At 46.2% G+C, this 18,447-nt stretch overlaps 1 protein-coding gene across 4 annotated transcripts in view; it reads left to right on the top strand.

Moving 5' to 3' along the window:
* Window positions 1–18,447, top strand: part of ZZEF1 (zinc finger ZZ-type and EF-hand domain containing 1) — a 114,994-nt gene that overhangs the window by 73,854 nt on the left and 22,693 nt on the right. For all 4 annotated transcript variants that reach the window (XM_082603120.1, XM_082603121.1, XM_082603118.1 and 1 more), the window contains exons 31-40: window positions 2,667–2,786; window positions 3,578–3,739; window positions 5,321–5,450; window positions 7,143–7,281; window positions 8,857–9,022; window positions 10,000–10,262; window positions 11,626–11,795; window positions 15,661–15,811; window positions 17,225–17,364; window positions 17,698–17,975. In XM_082603120.1, coding sequence (XP_082459246.1) covers window positions 2,667–2,786; window positions 3,578–3,739; window positions 5,321–5,450; window positions 7,143–7,281; window positions 8,857–9,022; window positions 10,000–10,262; window positions 11,626–11,795; window positions 15,661–15,811; window positions 17,225–17,364; window positions 17,698–17,975 — 1,719 coding nt within the window. The remainder of the gene's footprint in view (window positions 1–2,666; window positions 2,787–3,577; window positions 3,740–5,320; window positions 5,451–7,142; window positions 7,282–8,856; window positions 9,023–9,999; window positions 10,263–11,625; window positions 11,796–15,660; window positions 15,812–17,224; window positions 17,365–17,697; window positions 17,976–18,447) is intronic.

Consider the following 18,447-nt stretch of genomic DNA (forward strand, 5'->3'; position numbering starts at 1 on the left):
GAGCAGAAAGAAAGCCAGTGTGCCTGAGCAAGAGAACAGGAGGAGGTGAGGTCAGAAGATTAGGGCCCATATGATGTAAAGCTTTGTAGGATATGGTTTAAGGTGTTTGGATTTTACCCAGAGTTGTAGATGGGAAGTCCCTGGAGAACTTTAAGCCCAAGGGGAACACACTGTGATATATGTTTATGAAAGATACTTCTGGCTACTACATGAAAAAGAGTGGAAGGAAGAAAAGCAGTGGAGAGACTGTTGCAGTAGCCCAGGCAAGAGGTGGAGGTGGTTTGGACCAGGAGATAGTACTGGCGAAGGAGAGAAAAGGATGAGATTCAAGATACACCGTGGAGGTGGAATTGTAAGGACTTGTTGATGGATTAGACGTAGAGGGTGAATGAAGAGAGTCATGGGGAAAGAAACCTCTAGGATTTGGGCTTGAGCAGCTGGGTGGATGGTGATACATTTTATTGAGAGGAAGAGTATGGAAGAAACAGATTGGGGTGATAATCAAAAGTTTTGTTTTCGTCATGTTAAGTTTGAACTGCTTCTTTCATACCCAAGTAAATATGAGAAAACAGAGATAAGAGTCTAAAGTTCTCGAAAGAAACCAGGAGTAGGGATAGAATTTGGATGTTGTCAGTATATAGATGGTACGTAAAGCCGTGAGACCAGATGAGACCTTCTAGAAAGAGTGCGGAGAGATGGACAAGAGGGGGCTCCGGACTGAGCATTAGGGGCACTTCTTTATTTAGATGAAGTCAAGCAGAGGCAGAGGAGTCAGCTGAGGAGACCAGGGAATGACCACCAAGAACAAAAACCAGGGGATGGTGGTGCCGTCGAAGCCGACAGAAGAATGTATCTCAAAAGATAGAAATGGGACTTCCCTGGTGGTGCAGTGGTTAAGAGTCCACCTGCCAATGCAGGGGACACGGGTTCAATCCCTGGTCCGGGCAGATCTCACATGCCATGGAGCAACTAAGCCCATGCGCCACAACTACTGCACCCGCGTGCCACAACTATTGAGCCCTCACACCACAACTACTGAAGCCCATGTGCCTAGAGCCCGTGCTCTGCAATAAGAGAAGCTACCACAATGAGAAGCCCGCACACCGCAACGAAGAGTAGCCCCCGCTCGCCACAACTAGAGAAAGCCCGTGCACAGCAACGAAGACCCAACGCAGCCAAAAGAAAAAACAAAAGATAGGAATGGTCCGTTGTGTCAGATGCTGATGTGAGAGGTTGAGCGAGATAAGGACACACTGGATTTGACAGCAGTCTTACTGGAGCCGTGAGGCCACAAGCCCTGTTGGACTGGGTTGAGAAGAGAATGGGGGTGATGAAGTGGAGAGGGAGACTAGTCAATTATTTCAGGGAATTTGGCCTTAAAGGAGAGCAGAGGATTAGGATAGTAACTGCAGGGGATGTAGCATCAGCCGAGGGTTTTGCGGATAGCAGAGTACACCGTACACTGGCGGGAGTGGGTCGGTGCGGAAAACTCGATGCAGGAAGGAGGGCTCGGCTGCAGCAGCACTGGTGTGAGTAGAGTGGTCGGCCCTGGAGAGCCAGGGAGGCTGGCTGCGGCAGCAGGGGGAAACGCACCGGGGTAGAGGTGCAAGTTGGTTGGTAGGTTTGGTGGTGCGGAGATGGGGGAGTTCCTGTGGGATCATTTCTGTTTCCAAAATACAAAATTTGAGGGCAGTTATCAGCTCTAAATGATGGCTTAGGAGGAGGCAGTGGAAGTTGAAGGAGAAGCAGGAGGTTTGAAATAGTAGTGGAAATCGAGACAGCCGGTCTGATTGCCTGACAGTTTGGAGAGATTATTTGAGAATTATGGTTGTGAACGGAAAGTGCTACTAGTCAGCTTGGTTGTGTGGTGTTTCCTCCAGCAACAATGAGCTATTTTGATGTAGGCATATAATTTCTCAGGCAAGTATGTGGAGGGAGAAGGCAGCAGATGACCTGGTGATGGCTAAGGTGTGATTATGGTGGCAGGCCATGGAATTGAAGCTGAGTACGGGGCAAAGAGAAAGCCTGGCGGCAGTGGTGGATAGTCAGCGTGAGGGAGCGTCATGGCTTGGGGCTCCCTGGGATTGGTGGGAGTTGCAGTGTACGTGAGCAGGATGCTCTGAAGTCAGGATTTCAGAGGTAACGCCGTTACTGTGGTGACAAGGTCAAGGGAATGACCATCAGCCGGGGATGGCAAAGGGGCTGGAGGAGAAGATCGCTGGAGGTGAAGATGGCAGAGAATCCAGGGACGGCAGAACTGGGGCATCATTCCCATGGGTGTTGGAGTCTCCAAGGTGACAAGGATCAAGGTCGGAAAGACACTGAGCTTGGCACTAAAGTCGTCACTCAAGGGAGGCAGAGGGGTGGGCGTGACTGTGTGGAGACGATTAAGTTTGGTAATTTGTGACGAATACTTAACACGGTACCAGGCGCTCAGGTAGTGGTGGGAAGGGTGGTTTTTATAATAACAAAGAAAGGTTAGTAATTGTCATCTCCATACTCCTGTTGGGCAACCTTCTTGATCCAAGCAGATGAGTCACTTGCTGTTTTGTCTGTTACTTTCTGAAGTTATGTTTTTATTTATTTAAGTTTCTGTGCCACTTCGTTAACAATTAAGTGATTAATGTTCTGGCAATTAAGTGACTGGTAATTTCTTCTGTTTCTAGTTATTTTGGACACCTGGAGGGCTGTGGTGCAGATCTACACAAAGAAATTCGAGACACTTACTATCAGTTTGTTCTGTTTTTGGTCAAAGCAGTTAAAGGATTTAGTAACATAAACGACAGGTACGGGATAATTTTATGATTTCTAGAGAAAAAGTTATTTCTGTTTTTTCTGATTTTTTAAAGAAATACATGTCCACTGTTAAAAATACAGAAAAGCACAAAGAGTAAAATAAAAATAACCCCTAATCTTACCATCTAGAGCTAATTGCTAGTGTTCACTTATCAGTGTATTTTCTCCCAGCCTTTTTTCTATATGGTGTGTACAGTTTTTTAAAGTGGATGGGTTTTGGTTCATCTGAAAATTTGTAACTTGTTATTTTCAGTTTTAAAAACTTGAATAGACACTTTGCTGTACACCTGAAACTAACACAACATTGTAAATCAGTTACATCCCAATAAAAATTAAAAACAAACAAAACTTGAATAGAAAGCCATTCCCCAGTCTCCTCCATAGTAAGTGGTTTAGACATAAACCTTAAATCAAATGGTTCTTCTCTACATCTGAGCTGTATAACCTAGGCTTATTGGGCCTGGCCCTGACCTTGCTGTTTATCAGAGGTGAGTTTTACTGCTCAGTCCTTTACCGTAAAGTGTCCCCTGTGGTAGTCCTGGCAGGGTGGAGACCTTTCTCTTTATGCTTTCAGAACTCTTTTGCTTAAGCTGTGGTTTGAAGAAGGTTTGTATGGAGTCTGAGAAATTTGAAAAGAGATTAGAAGGAACCCAAACCAGCCATCTGGCGTTCGCTTCTGTTTTCCACTGACAAGCACACCAGGTCTCTGATTCACAGTGTTTCTGTTGTCTCCATGGATGATGGGCAGCTTTAGTAACTTTCCCCTTCGTGGCCTCTTCAGGTCCTTGCTGCCCGCCTTGTCCTGTGTCCAGACGGCCCTGCTTCACCTTTTGGATATGGGCTGGGAACCCAGTGACCTCCCCTTCTTTGTTGACATTCAGTTACCAGATCTCCTCATGAAAATGTCACAAGAAAATATAAGTGTCCATGACAGTGTGATCAGGTAAGAACACAGTCCTGCACTCTGCAGTTCCTACAGTAGCTAATCAAGTACAGGGGTCATAGCACATTCAGAGCTCGGGCCTGGAGCTAGACTTTCTGGGGAGTATCCTGGCTTTGCCACATGCTAGCTGGAAGACCTCGGGCAACTTTTTAAACTCCTTTGTGCCTCAGTTTCCTCATCTTTAGAGCTGGAGGTAATAACAGTACCTACCTCAGGATCGCTGCGAAGGATGAATGAGTTCTGTTCCTCAGTGTTTAGCAGGTACCTGGTGCATGGTGTTGCATATAACCTGGTGGTGGTGGCATTGTGAACTCAGCGTGAGTTTTTTCCTCGTTTCTGGAGACCCTCATATAGCTTGTGGAATCGGAGAATCCTTTTCTTTTGGTGGTGGTGGTGGTGGTGTGTGTGTGTGATTTTTAGCCACTATGACCTCTTGCACATTACAAGGACTTAAGGTATGAGGGGAAAAAATAGTATGCAAAGTTTTCTTTTTTTTTCTTTCCACTTCTCATTCCACTTACCCATTAATCACTCATGTCTATAGAAAAGAAAGAAGAGAAAGGGGGAAGAAGAGCACGAGGAGATAATCAGGAGGAAGTCAGTGAATGAGTCAACACCAATTTGCACTCTCTCAGAAGCGATATCCTGGGAAAAGGACATAGAATTTAAGCGGTCTCCTTGTTTACAAACCGCAGCCATTGCCCCGCTGTCGGAGGGAACTCTTGGCGGAGGGCTGGGACACAGCAAGGAGGAGGAATGGGTGGGGCATCAGCTCGCTGGCTCTTCAGCCATCCGTCTGCTTCTTGTTTCAAGCTTCGCCTGCTCCTACGTGACCCAGTCGTTGGGGCTAGGGACCGCGCCTTCCTCACCACTCCCCATAGCACCCAGAGCAGAGCTCAGTTTGTGTAGGCCTGAAGTCAGTGTGTTGGAACACGTGAATGAACAAATGTGTATTTGTTGGTTGGTAGATGTGTTGCATTTGCTGTCGAGCAAATAGTTTTGTATTTAAAATTCCGGTTGCCGAAACAAAGTGTAAAGTGAAATTATGGAAATCTGTAATTTTGCACCTAAAAGGAGTCCCTGAGATTATCTATTAGAAATGAGGAAACTGAGGACCAGGGCTGGGTGCTGTGTCCAGGTCTTATAGCAGCCAGCGGGAGAGCTGAGGCCCCAGGGTCTCCTGACTCCCTTCTCGTGCTGCTCCCACTAGGGTGTGCTGAGCATGTCCAAATCGGACGTTTTTCTTTTTTTTTTTTGCTTTATTTGGCTCCAGTGCCTGGCACATAGTAGGTTCACCACAAATGGTTGCTGAGTGGGATTATGCCATGTAGGTACAACCTTTCAAGCTCTAATTCCTCACCCATTGTAGTCTACTCTGGAAGGGGCTTCTCCCTTTTTATTGGTATATATCTATCAAACAGCTGGCAAATCCTGGGGCTTTGAAAACCAAACTGACCTCTTCCCTTCAGAAGTTTAAAAGTGCCTCGTGTATTAGACCCATAGGACACGGAGTCTGCTAACCAGCGCTTTCCTTGATTATTGGGAGAGGCATGCTTTTCTCTCTTTATGTCCTTCTTTCAGCCAATGGAGTGAAGAAGATGAGCTTGCTGATGCCAAGCAGAATTCAGAATGGATGGATGAGTGTCAGGATGGCATGTTTGAGGCCTGGTATGAAAAAATAGCCCAGGAAGATCCAGAGAAGCAGAGGAAAGTAAGACCTCTCAACTAGAGTAACGTGAAGTGACTTGCTAGGAGCTTGGAGAGGAGAGTCTGTGCGGGGGAGTGCCAGCAGGCTGTCCCCTGAGAGGGCTCCAGGTGGCAGTCAGTACCTTAGTGAGTGGCCATCACCCAGCCTAGTCTTTAACCTGAGGGGCCCTGAATCCTGACTTGACCACAATCAGGTGGTGGTTCCCTCCCGTAGAACTAGATTCACAGGAAATAGGCTCGTGGGGCTGAAGTAAAATATTAGGTGCCAGTGAGAAATAGAATTGCTGAAGGCCCTGGATTCTGGTGTCCGTGGTACATTCTTTTCCTGTAGGCAAGCAACTTGGGAAGTCATGTTTCAATCAGAAGGTTGCCTGGTGAGCGTGGAAGCAGCCATGTGTGCCCAGAATCAGAGTTACATGATTCATATGTGTAGAGGCATCAGGCTCACATAGCCTGCCATGTCCCTCTCCACATTAGGGGTTTATCTGTCACCACCACATTATGCCAGGCATCTGCTGCTTCAGATGCATTCATTTTCTTAGTTTGTGTGCCTACTATGTGCCAGTTACTTTGCTCATTTGGCATCTCTGTGGTGCTTGGATGGAGCACACCAACTTGGCCTTTGCGATTTTTCTCTCTTGTATGTTAATACCTTATTGGGAGCCATTCTAAGGTGGCTTGGCATATTTGCTATGCTATACTACTATGGTGACTTAGTGGTTTATTTCCCTTATTTCTAGGCCGTAAAGATAAAGCATACTGTAGCCTTTAGGGACTTTGCAGTAAAACAATTTGTTTTGCTCATGAAATGGTGCCCTTACTCTTTCCCCAGAAAGTTTTTCTTCTTAAGTGCCAGCAAACAGTGCTGCTTTTACAGTGTTTCCTGTATCTGTGAACACTACCCTTGTCCAGCCAAGTACCCAAGCCAGAAACCTGGATGTTGTTCTTGACCCTTCCCTTTCACGGGGCCCTATAACCAGTCAGCCCCCAGGGTTCCTCACCTCTGCCTTCTACTACCTCTCAGCTCTCTCACCTTCCACCATCTCACTTTTGGCCCAGTCCAGCCCTTATCACCTGTTGGGGGGGTGCTTTAACAGCTGCTGTCAGGGTCAGTCTCCCTGTCTCCAGTCTTGCCCTCTCTGATCCGTTCTCACTCAGTAACCAGAGGAGCTTTCAGAATGCTCAGTTACTCTTCTGTTTAAAACGTCCGTGACTCCTTAGACTAGCATCCCAGGCACTTGTGGTTTAACCTTTCTAACTTTATCTGGTTATCCCCCCTCCACACTGTATTCTACGTACGGAATTATTGCCAAGTTCATGAGCCCTTGCCTTGATCCTTTCGTGCCTCCTGTAGAACTTGCTATTGCTTTTATCCGGCGTGCCCACCACCCTTACCCCCACCCACTCATGCCTGTTTGCCCCTCGGGTCTCACCTGAGGAATTAGCACCTTTGAAAAACCTCCACGTGCCCTGTAAGCCTCCTGAAACCGTCTATCCAAGCCCCTGTCATACTGTATGCAGTCATCTGTTTGCTTCAGGGAATTCCCAACTAGACACTAAGCTCCTGTATCTCCTAATCCTAGCACCTAGTACAGTGCCTGGAATATTTTAAGTACATACTGAAGGATGGATTGATTACTGAATAGTGGCCACATTAAAAGTCTGTTGGTTAATTGTGTTTTATTTCATCTTATAGATGCACATGTTTATTGCTCGCTACTGCGACCTGTTAAACGTGGACATCTCTTGTGACGGGTGTGACGAAATTGCCCCCTGGCATCGCTACCGGTGTCTGCAGTGCAGCGACATGGATCTCTGCAAGACTTGCTTCCTAGGTAAATTTCACGGCCTGAGTGTGCCATACCCAAAAGGAATAAGCATTTCTGTTTTCTGTGATCTTGTCATTTTTTAAACTCCCACTGTACAGTAACAATACAGCCCCAGCAGTGTCCTCTGACTTGTTGGCGAATATGACGCTTATCTCCCCAACTGAGTGATAAACTCCAGAGCTCTGTTATGTGATGCGCTGTCATCTTCTATCTTTCTGGGTATAGGCACTTGATAAACACTCAGCACCAATGAATGTACATTCAGCTGAGTTTTCAGGAAATGATTTTGCCTTCTGAATCATGCAGTGTTTATAAGAAGTAAAATACACACAGGCAAACTTCAGAAAGTCTTGAATCCTCTTGACTTGTAGGTGCTGAGATAAAGCAGGTTGTCAGTAGTAAGCAGTTGAATGCCCTCTGTGTGCATCACCCAGTCCAATAAGATACAGCCCCTGCTCTGGAAGCATTTATAGTCTTAGCAGGAGACTGGCCCTGCTCACAGAATGTATATTCCAGGACAAGAGTGTACATGCTGAGTTACAGATGAACAGTATAGATTGTTCTGGAAAAGTTCAGAAGTAGGGAAGGCTGCCATTGCAGGAAGGCTTGTGGAGGAGGTGGGATGTGAATTCGTCTTTGAAGAAAGTTAGAACTGGGAGATGAAGGAAACAGTGGAGAGTGCGTCATCATCCAAAGCCGAGCAAGCCCAGGGACAGAGGAGTGAGCATACGTAGTGTGTTTAGACAGACTCTCCAGTGTCTGCTGCTGAGTGATAGATTGAGACAGGTTGGGTCCAGGTTGTAGGACCCAGAGATACCAGGCTCAGGAGTTTGAATGAGTCCACAGACAGTGGGGAAGGTTTTTCAAGAAAGGTGTTAACATGACCAGAGCTATGCTAGAGAAAGGGGGTTCTGTCCATGTAAGAGTTTCCTTTAGGAAATCAATCACAGTAGTGACAAGGGGTTTAGTGCCTGGACTGGGTTTCTGGCAGTGGGAACTGAAGTGGATCAGAGGTAAGGAGCATTGAGCAGGGTGTATGACGGGGCTCAGAGACCCATTGGACTCGGAGTAAGAAGGAGACCAGAGCTGTCAGTCTCTTTCGTGACTAACATTCTTTCTCACTCAGTGGGTCTGTGGTTATGGAGTCTGTTTTCATCTATGATTTGGGAATGAAAAAGTAAGGGCAAATACCTGATAACTTCTCAGTGCCTGTTAAGAAGAATACACCAATATTTGTTAGAGGAGAGGTCATGGGAGACAGCCCACAGATTGGTGTGTGGACTTGTGCTGCCAAATGGAGGTCATGATGGGATTGGTGTCCTGTTTGATCAGACTCCGTATTGCGCTGGAAAAGCAGGGTCAATGCACGGTACCATTGCTAAGATATTCCATGCCAAGAACATCATGCATATGCTAAGAGCCACCTGGGGAACCCTTGGTCTCCAGAAGATTCCTGTGGCCCATGATGCCCCGATGAATCTGTTGGGAACAACCCTGCTTCTGGGGTTGGTTTGGGTTTGGAAACTAGCCCTTCTGAGAGCCCTTTGCCCAATTCACCTCACGCTGCTGTTTTTTCCCCAGGTGGGGTGAAGCCTGAGGGCCACGGAGATGACCACGAAATGGTCAACATGGAGTTTACGTGTGACCACTGCCAGGGTTTGATCATAGGCCGGAGGATGAATTGCAATGTGTGCGATGACTTTGACCTTTGCTATGGATGCTATGCGGCCAAGAAATATTCCTATGGGTATGTCTCAGATGACCTCTGGCCTGGTAAACTTTTGTTCATGTATTCCTTTGCCTTTTTTTTAATAATTAAAAAAAAACTTGCATTATAAAAAATTTCAAACATACCCACAAGTAAAGAGAGTAGTACAATGAATCTTCATGTAACAATGACCCAGACTCAACAATTAGGAAGATTTTGCTATGTGTGCTTAGCTTATTCTTTTTTTTTTTTCCCTTTGTTAAAGTATTTTAAAACAAATTCCAGACCTTAAATCATTTCCTTCCTGCATACTTCATATCCATCTCTAAAGACTATGGTCATTTTCTCACGTTACCAAAATGCTATAACCACACCCTGCGAAACTTCACAATAAGGAATTCTTACTTCAGCTGGTTTCCATAGACAGTCTTCTGGGGGTTGTGAAATCCCAAAATGGAATATGCAGTGTTTGTTCATTTTTCTGAAGAGAGGGCCCATACCCATCTTTAAAAATTTTTTTATATAAATTTATTAATTTTATTTATTTAACTTTGGCTGCGTTGGGTCTTCGTTGCTATGTGCGGGCTTTCTCTAGTTGCAACAACCAGGGGCTACTCTTCGTTGCAGTGCGCGGGTTTCTCATTGCAGTGACTTCTCTTGTTGCAGAGCACAGGCTCTAGGCACGCAGGCTTCAGTAGTTGCGGCATGCGGGCTCAGTAGTTGTGGCTCGCGGGCTCTAGAGCGCAGGCTCAGTAGTTGTGGCGCACGGGCTTAGTTGCTCCACGGCATGTGGGATCTTCCCAGACCAGGGCTCGAACCTGTGTCCCCTGCATTGGCAGGCAGATTCTTAACCACTGCACCACCAGGGAAGCCCTGTCTTTAAATTTTCAATAACCACAGTCTTAGAGGTACCTGATGCCCAGTTGTGACCATGCATGTGGTCCCCTGAGGCCCCATTCTCCCTTTTGGGGGGCTGACAAAGACCTGTAGGCCTTAAAAATGTCTTGCCTTTGCAGCCACTTGCCTACCCACAGTATCACTGCCCATCCGATGGTGACCATCCGGATCAGCGACCGGCAGAGGCTCATCCAGCCCTACATCCACAACTACTCCTGGCTGCTCTTTGCCGCCCTGGCTCTCTATAGCACCCACCTGGCCAGCGCCGAAGACATGGATGGCGAAAAGCTGGATCCCCAGGCCCGCAGCAGTGCCACCACCCTGCGGAGTCAGTGTATGCAGCTCGTCGGGGACTGTCTGATGAAGGCTCACCAGGGAAAAGGTAATTGTTCCTCATGCATGGAAACCAGACCACCCCTCAGCTGCTTGTGAAGCAACAGCCCCAGTGGAAGTGAAATGCAGTGCTCAGTTCAGAGGCAGTAAAACCCAGTTTTCCACAAGAGGTGCTCACCCTGGAGTGGAACCTAATTTGAAATGCCCAGATGCAGGACTTCCCTGGTGGTCCAGTGGGTAAGAATGCGTGTTCCCAATGTAGGGGGCCTGGCTTCGATCCCTGGTCGGGGAACTAGATCCCACATGCTGCAACTAAGACCCAGTGTAGCCGAAATAAATAAATAAATAAATAATAAATAAATAAATAAATAAATAAAATCCCCAGATTCATTTGAGAGAAATTTCGGCATTAAAGTAGCGTTTAGTTTCTCTAAAATATTTCATGAAGATGTAAAAAAAATTAATAATTAAAACTTGATGTCCAGGGATGAAGTACTTAGTATTTGAATCCACCAGACTTGACTTTGCCAAAGGAATGCAGCCTTTTTTTAACCTGGAGTGCAAATCTACTACCACACAACCGTGTTCTAGATGAGAGCTATTTATAACTAAAATAGTTTGATTAGGGACTTCCCTGGTGGTCCAGCGGTTAAGACTCCGCACTCCCAAAGCAGGGGGCCCAGGTTCGATCCCTGGTCAGGGAACTAGGTCCCACATGCCACAACTAAGAGCCCGCATGCCACAACTAAAGATCCTGCAGGCTGCAACTAAAGATCCTGCACACCACAATGAAGATCCTGCATGCCGCAACTAAGGCCAAATACGTAAATAAATAAATATTTTTTTTAAAAAAGTTTGACTAATAAAATATCTAGATGACTTTGAATCTACTGAGGGGTGCCAAGGAGAAAAATAATGTGAATGTTCAACTTCTGAGTAATTTAAATTCCTTTCAGAATAATGGACTAACTCCCCATTCTAATAAACATTAGGGAAATCAGACTTGGATGAAGTAGCACGTGGGTAATACCAGTACTTCAGAGCTATTTCGTTATCTATTTGCCAGTGGAAATTTAGAAGTCTGGCTGTATGGGACTACTACAAAATTTTAATGTTTGTGATTTTCTAAACAGACAATCCTATTGTATCTTTTGTCCTCTGTTGTTAATAAAGTACAAGTATCCCTCACTATCGAAACTTTAGGTGTCTGAAATCAGGAGCTGAGTAGATTTGGACAGCCATGGCGGGAGGCGGGGTGGGAGGGTGGAAGGTTGGACTGAGTACTGTTTGGTTCAGTTTGTGGAGAACTCAGCCATGTATTTCCATATAGTAGCAAAGTGCTTTGTGGCATTTGCAGGGAATAATCCTTATTATAAAACTTTTGACCATTCTCTTATTTGCTTCCCATGAAGGTCTTAAAGCTCTAGCTCTTCTTGGCATATTGCCAGACGGTGACTCTACTTCAGAAAAGCAGGCCCCACCAGTCACTGTGCCCACCCAAACACCAGAGGAGCAGCCAGAGAAAAAAGCCATCCAGGCTGCTGTGGAGCCAGCCGATGCAGGCCCATCTGTGCACCGCAGTGTAAGTAACAATCCTTCCCTGGGCAGAATCACAGGTGAGCTCAGAGCTTTCACACGAGGGGCTGGAACACAGAGGTTAACGGTATAGGCTCGTGACCCAGATTGCCTGGGTGCAGATCCTCTGTCAGACCTTGGGCACATCACCAGAATCTCTTCGCTTTGGTTTTCTCATCGGTGAAAATGGAAGGATAATAATGATAATACCTATTCCTTAGGATTGTTGTGAGGATTTACATGCATTACATACATTGAATTAATGTCTATAAAGTGCTTAAAACAGTGTTCAGGAACTTCCCTGATGGTCCAGTGGTTAAGACTCCGTGCTCCCAGTGCAGGGGGCCTGGGTTCGATCCCTGGTCGGGGAGCTAGATCCCGCATGCCGCAACTAAGATCCCACATGCCACAGCTGAAGAGCCCGCATGCCACAGTGAAGAGCCTGCATGCTGGAACGAAGATTTCCTCACGCAGCAACGAAGATCATGCATGCCACAACTAAGACCCGACACAACCAAATAAATAAATAGATAAATAAGTAAACATTTTTTAAGAAAAGCAGTGTTCATAGTAAGTTCCCAGTCAGTGTTAATTATTCCTGTTTCCTGCCTCCTGTGGTTTTTATAAGAATTGAACAAGATTATGCACCTACAGAGATTGGTTCCTGACCTATGGTGAGCACTATATATGTGAAACTATTTTTATATTCAGCCAACAAATAGGTGATACTAATTGCTTACTACTTACCAAGTAGTTTACGTATGTAGTTTAGAGTAGTTTACATATGCTTGTGTAAGTAGAAGGAAAGCCTTCCTGGATCCAGGTGGAACCTGTGACAGTGACATTGAGATTGTTCTGTGGAAGAGCAAGCAGAGCTTCCACAATGCTGCCTCCAAAGCTTGAGTTGATGCTGTAAATGCCCCTGGCTTTGCCTCAAGAGCTGCTGCTGTTTCTGTCCTCTGTCTCTGTTGTGGAGGATCCCCATTTGGTAGTTATAGCTCACTGGGATCCTGTTGTCATTTAGAGGAAGGCAAAAGCAAAGATGGCTGGCAAAAACTTGAAAATTCTATTAGCTTCATTCCGCCAGAGAGCCAGCACAGGACAAGTGACATAATAACCTTCAAGCCTGTTTTTTTTTGTTTTTGTTTTTTTGCGGTGCGCAGACCTCTCATTGTTGTGGCCTCTCCCGTTGCGGAGCACAGGCTCCGGACGTACAGGCTCAGTGGCCATGGCTCACAGGCCCAGCCGCTCCGCGGCATGTGGGATCTTCCCGGACGGGGGCACGAACCCGTGTCCCCTGCATCGGCAGGCGGACTCTCAACCACTGCACCACTAGGGAAGCCTGAGCACTTTCTTAATTTTTGATACAAAAAGATGTTTCAGGCTTATCTTAGGCTTTCCCTGCCTAGGGACTGGAATCAGCCTTTTTCTAAGGATCTCCCAGGGCCTTATTTTTATTCCTGAAGTGTCCCTACCTTTGGGTCCTCTTCCCATCAGCAGCTAGGTGTACCCAGGGTACCCTGCCTCTGGCTCTTAGTCTTCTCTCTAGCAAATTGCAGTTTCCAACACTGTGCCCACAACAGAACCCAAATGTCCCCACTACAATGGCCCTAAGAACCATATCCTATTTGGGCCCTGAGTACAAATCACTTGTTTTTGAACTTCTATGCGTTTCTAGCCAATCCTAGGCTGTATTAAGGGTATTGTCCCTCCTTCCCTCTAATGTCTAGAGATACTTTTTGTTTTAAACAACTGAGAAAGCAGTCTCAGCCAGAGACATCATCTGTCTACAACGGCCTCTGGCCAGTAATGAGACACTCTTGAGTGCCATGTGGTGCAACTGCAGTGGCTCTTTGGAGTCCTGTGATAACAGGAAAGAAGATCAAGACTAACATTATTAGCCAGAACTTTGGAATTATATTGTTTCCACAAAGGGCCACATAGTACAGAGAGTATGGTGTTGGAGATCTTTTCAGAGGGTACATTTTTAACAAGGCAGGTAGCTCTCCCAGTCTCGGTCCCCTTTTTGGACAATCTTTTTTTTTTTTTTCTATTAGATAACTGTATTTAAACTTACGTAGAGATTGAGAAGTCCAAGATCAAGAAACAAGTCAGGAACAGAGCTGGGAAAAATGGTCAGGTCTATGGATCTCAGCTTCATAGGGGAGAGAGAAGGTAGGGAACACAGTGGAAAGTAAAGGCACATTTGTCTTCATGTGGATGAAGCTGATAATGTGTCGATTCATGATATAGATGTGTTATCTTCCAAATGCAGAAAGCAGTTAGCTGACTTAACATAGGGAAAAACCGACAGTGACATGAAGACGGGGGGAGGAGTGGCTAATTTGTGTCACGGGGGCAGGTATCTGTGTCACTGACTTTAATGATATTTTTGACTTGAACAGCCATTTTCTTTGTCTTTTCTTTGAAAACCTCATAGTCTTCAGGGCTCAGATGGCAAGGGCCATCGTCAGGGAAGTCATGAAGCCGTCCTCACTTACGTTGACTAGAAAAATAATACATACCTTCCTGCAATCAGGAAGTGTGTATAAATAGTTCTTCCCCGAGTAGAGCATGCTGAACCAGATAGCCACGGGGTTTTTTTTGCAAGGAAGCTGAAGCTTTGACATGTACAATTAACCCTTTGATAAAAGGTGACTCCAGTGTCACCATTGGATACTCATTAGTAAGCAGAAGTTCATCCTTAGTGGTCCATTTTCACTTCCCATGTTTTCATTGTTGGCAGCCAAGTAAATGGTACTCCAGTTTCCAGTCCACTCTTCAAGCACCCACATTTTCTCTTCCATTTCCATTTCTTCTTCTGCATCTTGGGCAATACAGAGAATGCCTTAATTTAAAAAGCATATTGTTGTAAAAATGTCTCTGATGAACTTGCTCGATGCAGGGTTACCACAAAGCTCAGAAACCTCCAGTCATCTTGTGGTCAAACAGAACTGGTGCTGTGATCAGTTTCAAGCTTAGATTCAAGTTCCATTCTGTGTCTTGGTTCCATGGTGTGCATCGGGCAAATCTCTTGGACAATCTTATAGCCACTTCCTTCTTAGGGGGGTGTTGAGGATAGGATTGATGTTGAGGTTACAGTATCTGGAGAGGGGAGGATAAGTCAGCTGCCGCTGGGAGATGTCAGGATCTTCTCATGAGTGTTTAGTGTTGGACAACGCTCCATCTTTGGCTCCAAAGTGTCCTGCCTTCGCAGACTCCTTGGAGCTAGGGTGCCTCCACCATGCACAGAATTCCTGCCTGGCCTGGTTTCCACATATAAGCCTGTGTGACAGCAAAGAAAAGTACCCTGAGGGCCCAGGGAGTGCAGGTGATTTTTGGGGTGACTCTGAGTGACTCCTAAGGAAATTCAGGTCAAGGACTGTCACCCTGCCAGTGTGGGCAGCTCACTGCCAGACTCCTGAGCCCAGAAAACCCTCCCAGCTCCAATAAGGGCCCCCCTTTATAAGTCTCTCTGCCAAAATGGAATTTTCAAAGGTGTAAAGTCAGCTTACTGTGCTAGAAGGAAATCCACACCTTTGTTTTTTTCTTTTTCCCCAAGAGAAGAACTGTCCATACCTGGCTTCTGGAAGATAAATAGAATGTGTTAGCGGTTTGTACCAGAGCCATTGCTTATGTGACTGCAGGCTCTGACAGAGCGGCATTTGGAAGGTGTTGGGGGGATGTGATGCAGTGATTACTGTCTTAATTAGAGTACAGATTTATCATCAGAAACGTGGGGCATTCTCTAATTCAAAAGTATTTTTGTTTGTGAAGACTGGCTAGTTTTTTTAAAAGTTGTATTATATTAACAAGTAAACTTTTATAAGAAAGAAACCTTAATTCTTTCACACTCACCGCTTTGTTTTTAGGGGAAGAGGGATGCCCCTAAGGAAGTCAGACCTTTAGACTGCAAGCGGAGGAGCAAGGCGGGGGAAGGTGCATCATTACTGAAGGGTCCTTCCTGCCGGACGCAGATTTCAGACTCGCCTGCAGATGCCTGTGCACCTACAGAACTTCCAGGTAAAGACTCTTTGACAGTTACCTTGATCTCTTTCATCTTAAAATGCACGCATACCCGTCCCTGACTTATTCCTTGCACACAATTTAAAATTGGCTAGCACCCAAGGGTGCATGGTTTCTCAGTTCTGCATCAGATGGTACTGATAACACTTTGAAAGTCATCTTTTCTTCATCTTGCCTGCTTTCCTACCTTGTTTATTCCCTAATTTACTGAGTGCCTTCTATGTGCCAAGCACTGTGCTAGGCCCTGGGCATGAAACAGGGACCAAGTCAGACAAATAGACACATAGCTCCTGCCCTCACAGTGCTGACAGTCTGGGAGGGTTTAAGACAAAGGTGTGTGTAACTGATTTGAGCTGGGATGTGATTCTGTCCAGGAGAGAGGCCCAAGTGGGTGTTAGCGGTGATGGGTGTATAGCTGGAACAGGTTGTGTCAATGTAAAGCCCTTGTAAATAAGGCCTGCATGGGACCTTCAGTGTTCTGAGATCTACTGCGGGGAAGGGCATTCAGGGCAGAAGGAACTACATGAGCAAAGGCCCCAGAGTGGGAACCCCCAGAGAATCCAGGCAGTCCCTTGGGGGGCAGGTGTGTAGGGAGGGAGTGGAGCGCTGGAACGTGGAAGTGGAGAGGGACTGTGCACTCTGCTGTGGAGGCCCTCGGACACCTGCTGGGGATGTCAGCGCAAGGTCAGGGCTGTTTCAGGGCAACTGAGGAGCCAGGAGTGGGGGCGCTGTGGGCAGAAGGAGTGCGGCAGCGAAACGTCAGCCCTGTCCTCAGGGCAGCTCGGGGAGGCGGGATCCTCCCCACGCGGCCGCTCCGTGACAGGCAGGGGTGAGCGCCGGCATCCTGCCCCATCCGTGGGACCAGCTCTTAGACGGGGCCGATGCTTATCTCTGCAGGGCCTATAATTCTAAGGTCCAGAAAACAGTTTGACTCCATGTCAATCCAGGTCATCAAAATCCACTCTGGTCTGATTCCATCTGAGAGGCAGCATCCTGGTTCACATACAGTTTATTCATCCATCGAGTATTTATTGAATAGCTGCTGTGCTCCAGAAACATTTCTAGGTGTTTGTGATACATCACTGAAAAAAACAAAAATCTAGAAGGGAAGCCAGATGGTAAACAATCAATATCAAATAATATGGTGTGTTAAAAGGTAATTAAATGCCATGAGCACAAAAGAGCAGGGGAATGGAGAGCGCAGAGGGCGTGGGAGAGATCGGAGGGCAGGCTCCACCTTAAACCAGGGTGATCAGGGCAGACCTCCTTGAGTAAGACGTGTTCAGCAATAGGTTTTTAAAGTCCCAGCTAGATTCTGTAGTGGCACAGGAACAGTGCAGTGGTTTACTTGCCTCTTCATACACATATAGAACCTGGCAAAATCTGAAAGCTTGGTGTTTTACAACTCAGATGCTGAAAATTCAGAAGCATCATCTCAGAAGCCCATCGAGGAAAAGGCAGTTACCCCAAGCCCTGAGCAGGTGTTTGCTGAGTGTTCCCAGAAGAGGATTTTGGGATTATTAGCAGCCATGTTACCTCCCTTAAACTCGGTAAGAGACAAATTGGCATTTTAAAAAGGGGGGGTGGGGTGGGTAGTGTTATGCATAGAAAAAATTTTTGGAAAGCCATTTACTGAAATTAACTGTTAATTGCAGTCATCTGTGTATCCCTGGGGTAGGATTATAAATTACAAGTAGGATTGTAAGATGATACCTGAGAATGTTTATTTCACAGTCGATTGTCCCTAAGCCATTTGTGAAAGACACTGCATAATTCCTTTGGCACCAGGCCAGTTATAAATAATATATGAAGGAGATGGAGTGTTCAGTTGGTGTGGTTACGTAGATTTTTGTATTGAACAGATTCTTCTCCTCTCTCGACAGGATCCTACAGTCCCCCTGATAGACCTGGAGCACGTGCTCCCACTCATGTTCCAGGTCGTCATCTCAAATGCAGGCCACCTGAATGAAACGTATCACCTCACCCTGGGTCTTCTCGGCCAGTTAATCATCCGCCTTTCACCAGTGGAGGTAGATGCCGCAGTGACCAAGGTCCTCTCAGCCAAACACAACCTGTTTGCAGCCGGGGACAGTTCCATTGTGCCAGATGGCTGGAAGACCACCCACCTGCTCTTTAGCCTGGGAGCTGTGTGTCTGGACAGGTAGCCACCCTCACTCTACCCCACCTTGGTGTTCATTTCTTTAGGTCAGTGATCTGACTGTTGATTAATTTCAGCGTGCTTCTGTGCTCTTGTCTAGGGCTCTTTTGTGAGAGTGGAATTTGTTTTATTAGCAACACTGTCAACCGACATTAAAACTGCGCTTAAAACCCACATTAAGACAGCTGTGCAGTCTGGGCACTCTCTGGTGATATATATTCTGGTTTGTTCTTTCCTGAGAGTAATAAGTGTAGGCTTTGGGGTTGAAGAAAATAGATCTATTTTCATTATATAAAAGTAACATAATCACAATACCAAATTTGGAAAACCAAAATGAGGGGGGAAAATCACCTGGCCTTGTACCACATCAATGCATCTGGTGCTGTTTTATTCTCCCCACTGCCATCACACTGCTTGCAGGATCTCAGCTCCCTGACCAGGGATTGAACCCGAGCCATGGCAGTGAAAGCCCAGA

Source organism: Mesoplodon mirus (genome assembly GCF_964341445.2).
Source record: "Mesoplodon mirus genome assembly, chromosome: 18".
NCBI classification, from domain to species: domain Eukaryota; kingdom Metazoa; phylum Chordata; class Mammalia; order Artiodactyla; family Ziphiidae; genus Mesoplodon; species Mesoplodon mirus.